Source organism: Trichechus manatus, unplaced genomic scaffold, assembly GCF_000243295.1.
Source record: "Trichechus manatus latirostris isolate Lorelei unplaced genomic scaffold, TriManLat1.0 scaffold00028, whole genome shotgun sequence".
NCBI classification, from domain to species: Eukaryota; Metazoa; Chordata; class Mammalia; order Sirenia; family Trichechidae; genus Trichechus; species Trichechus manatus.
Window position 1 is genome coordinate 21,381,649 of NW_004443964.1, and position 4,108 is coordinate 21,385,756.

Genomic DNA, 4,108 nt, shown 5'->3' on the forward strand with positions numbered 1-4,108 from the left:
CCCCGCCACAGATGAGCGTCTGGACCTGGACGACGGGCGCTGGGAGGACGTCCACGTTATCACCGGCGCCCTGAAGCTCTTCTTCCGAGAGCTGCCGGAGCCCCTCTTCCCCTTCTCACACTTTTGCAAGTTCATCGCGGCCATCAGTGAGCACCTGGGGGAGGTGGGGCGGCTGGGGTGGGATGGAGCCAACCTACCTCGGAACTCCCCTGGCTGTCAGCCCCCGCCCCCTGGGCTACTACTGCCTGGATGAACCTGCTCACCTCCCTGATCCCCCCTCTGCCTCCCCGATCTGACGCTTTCTTTCCCCAGAGCTGCAGGACCAGGCCCAGCGCAGCCGCTGTGTGCGTGACCTGGTGTGCTCGCTGCCGACCCCCAACCACTACACGCTACGGCTTCTCTTCCAGCACCTGTGCCGGTGAGCGGGAGCGCTGCGCAGGAACGGGGAGGTGGGGCCTGGCAGGAGTCCCGCACACCTCCCCCCAACTCAGGGCCTCGATTCCACCCCACCCTCAACCCCTGCAGGGTGATCGAGCACGGGGAGCAGAACCGCATGTCAGTCCAGAGTGTGGCCATCGTGTTCGGGCCCACGCTGCTGCGGCCCCAGACGGAGGAGATCAGCATGCCGATGACTATGGTGTTCCAGAACCAGGTGGTGGAGCTCATCCTGCAGCAGTGCTCATACATCTTCGGGCCGCACTGACCACGGCCCCCTCCCCGTCACCCCGCTGCTGGAGCGGAGACTGTGGTTCTGTCATAGAAGCCGGGCAGCTGGAGGCCAGGAAGCTGAACTCTTTGAGACCCTCCGCTCCCGTGCAGGCCGGCGTGAATTCTGCACCCGTCGGTTCTGAGGATATGGTGACCCCTGGTGGGCAGTTTGCAAAATGTGATTTTTCTCTCCATGTCCTGTTTTCGGGTTAGGTTCAGTTTTTTTACTACAGCGCCTCCTACTGTGCCTGAGAGAGAATGCGTGTGGGGGTTGTTTGTTTTCTGGGACGCGTCCATACCGGGAGAGAGGAATTTGGGTGAGTGGCTTCCTGGCTCCCTCAGGCCTTCACCTGGTCAAGGCCTTCACGGAGACCCCAGCTCTGTGTGTGGCACTGTGGGTCATGAAGCAGCAACCCACAACTTCCCTGCTGCGGAAATGGGACTGACCAGGCCTCCAGTGTGGGCAGCTGAACCTGCCTTTCTCCAGGCCTCAGGGATGAAGCTCCAGCAGCAGCCCTCTTGCAAGCTGGCTGTGGACCATTTTCATCTGCTGCTTTAGAGTTTCTCACCTCTGCCCTCCCTGACCCATCCTCCACATGTTCTGCAGGGGTTCCTCCGATTCACTAAATGTGTGCCTTCTACCTGATACTTGACATGCACCATTTCTGCACACAACTCCATTTTACAGATGAGGAAACTGGGGCTTGCAGAGGCAAATTTGACTTGTGAAGGGTCCAGTGGCTGGTCTGACTCCCCAGCTCAGGCTCCTCCCATACTAGAGCACAGCCTCCTAGGAGGGTGAAATCAATGCCCTCACCCACCCCCCAGCCCCAGCATGGGATTGTGGGCAAAGCAAAGAAACTGCGCCGGTGGCATCTGTCTGGGTGGGGGGGGGGCGGTCCCTGAAGGCAAAGGGAGAACATGACCCAACAGTTTTGTTTTTTTCTGGGGGGAGAGGAAGTAGCACTGACAGGAGCAGGAGCCCCCATCCTCTCTCAGTGCCCCAGCTGGCAAGTATGACTTCTTGGTGCCCACTTTGCCATGAAGAGCTGGGAGAGGCCTGCAGGGCACGGACCTCAGGAAAGGACGTGTGAGCCCTGGGATCAGCAGCCTCCCTCCGTCCTCACACACACAAGCCACCTCAGTTTATGGGTCTTGGCCCCCCAGCCCCACCTACTCGTTCATGTATTTGACAAAGCTCATATTTATCGGACATTTGTACCATGCCAAGCATCTTCCTTGGATTATCATTTCTCACAGCCAGTATTTATTGTCTGCTCTTCTGTGCCAGGTGCTGTGCTCTGGGGTAGAGACACTGCACATGCTGCCTGCTCTGGGGGAGCTTATGGTCCAGCAGGTGAGGCTGACCCACACCCACCCCTCATTCCAGCAGGGCCAAGGCCAGAGTACAAATGGAGGCCTCATACCATATGTCTAAATATTTAAAAATCATAAATCCAGCTGTTAAATAAAATGTGTGCTATTCTCTTACTTTGACTAATATACTTCCACCATGACCTGGAAGGTTCTAATTTAAACTTCTTTGGTTCTTCCAAATTCTATGCCTGTATGTGATGGTGCAGGCAGAGCTGGCCCTTGGCCTGCCCCCTCTTCTTCCCACGCTTAGAGCCATTCTGTCCCAAGGAGCGGTCTGAGCACACACGTGGACACTAGTCCACATGTGCAAACTGCCCACACTCCCTGCAACCACTGCTGTCAGAGTCCACTCTTGAGAGACTGGACCTGGGGCAGTTGGTGGGGTCATTTGGACAGGGAATTTCTAGGGTCCCAGGTATCCAGAGCATGGTCTAAAGGGAAGGGCTCAGGCTTTAGGAGGGTCCCATAGATTCACCTCGTTGCGGGGGGTGGGGGGGGGGCAGGGTGCAAACAGAGGGTCCAGAGTAGAACTTTCAAAAGTAGGGGACCCAGGGCGGGGGGCCCCCTCTCACCCCTGGTGGAACTGGACAGACACCAAACAACTGATTACTTGGCTAACTACATTTGTGACAAAAGCTAGGAAGATGTACAGGGTGCTTTGAAGGTGTGTCACTGGCGTGTGACTGGTCCCCAGGGACCTGACATGTCTCCCCAGAAGCCTTGTTAGGGCTAAGCACTAAAGAATGAAGGAGTCAGCCAGGCATTGAGTCAAGGGAAGGGCATCTAAGCAGAGGGAACTGCACATGCAAAGGCTCTGAGGCAAGAAGGCTTTTGGGGAGAATAAAACCGAGAGAAGACCATCGTGACCGGAGCCCAGAAAGCCAGTAGGTACAGGTGTGAGGTGATGCTGGAGGGGCTGGTAGGGTACACTGCATGCAGGGCCTTGTGGCACACACTGAGTGGAGGTCAGTGGCCAAGGACATTGGGTTACCGAGGACAACAGGCAGGAGGATCCCTGAGCAGAGAGGTCTTAGGAATGATCAGCTCCCCTATCTGACCCCCACCCCCATCCCAGGCTTCTGACCCTGTCAAGGGCCTAGGTGGGAAAATAACATAGCAGCAGGCAGAGAAGTTCCAGAGTCATTACATTTTGTCACCAGGAGGAGCTTCAGAAATCGCCCACCACCAGTGAAGAAACTCCTAGAGAGACGATGTCCTAACTGGCAGGTTGGGGGCAGAGCCTGGCTTAGAGCTTCATTCGTGCAGTCCGAGGGCCCACTGTGCACCCCACCATATATCCTCAACACTGAGCACAGTGCATGGTGCACACAGGAAGTGTGCAGTGAGTGTGTTTTAAATGGATTGTCTGGGGACACATATTTAGAAATAGTATCTGCCCTCCTGAAGCTCCATCTGGTTGAAGGATGGGCTTAAAAATTAGTGACAGGAGCACAGTTGATGAGGGCCGTCATCCAGGGCCCTCTGCCCACTCTGGCCCTGCTCAGCAGGTAGCACTCACTTCTCCTGCAGCCTGGTGCTCTCTCGAAGGTCAGGGTGCTCACTTGGTTGCTAAATCCGGTAGACATGCCCAAGCTTCATGCACGTGGACACGCGGACGGCCCTATTGCTTTCCTTGAGACACACTGTTCCTCTGTCCGCAGCAACGTGGGTCTTCTCCCAGCACGCCATCCTTCCCTCTCTCAGCTCCCCTTCTTCTGCCCACCCTGTAAATTGGTCAGGTCCCCAGGGTTCTGCCCTCAGCCCATTGCTCTGTCCCCTCCACTCTCCCTGAAGGCACTCATCCACTCTGGGGACTCAGCCTCAAAGAGCTCCCAGGTTGCAAACACATTGCTTGGTGGGTGGCACAGAACATTGGGCCTGTGACCCTTTGGTTTCCCAGAGCTCTAGGGCAGCCTTTTTTTAAGACCCTGGCCTGAGTTCCCGCAGTGCTATAGGGAAGGATGCTTTGTTCATTTCCGGTCAGAGCAGCAGAGGTAGAAGGGCGCCCCCTTCAGGCCAGACA

The 4,108-nt window shown here is 56.5% G+C and overlaps 1 protein-coding gene across 1 annotated transcript in view; it reads left to right on the forward strand.

The window, feature by feature from the left end:
• Positions 1-2,164, forward strand: part of ARHGAP27 (Rho GTPase activating protein 27) — a 35,285-nt gene extending 33,121 nt beyond the window's left edge. Inside the window, exons 15-17 of the mRNA XM_004374271.2 lie at positions 12-146; positions 313-418; positions 526-2,164. Coding sequence (XP_004374328.1) covers positions 12-146; positions 313-418; positions 526-703 — 419 coding nt within the window. The 3' untranslated portion in view covers positions 704-2,164. The remainder of the gene's footprint in view (positions 1-11; positions 147-312; positions 419-525) is intronic.
• Positions 2,165-4,108: the final 1,944 nt, after the last annotated feature.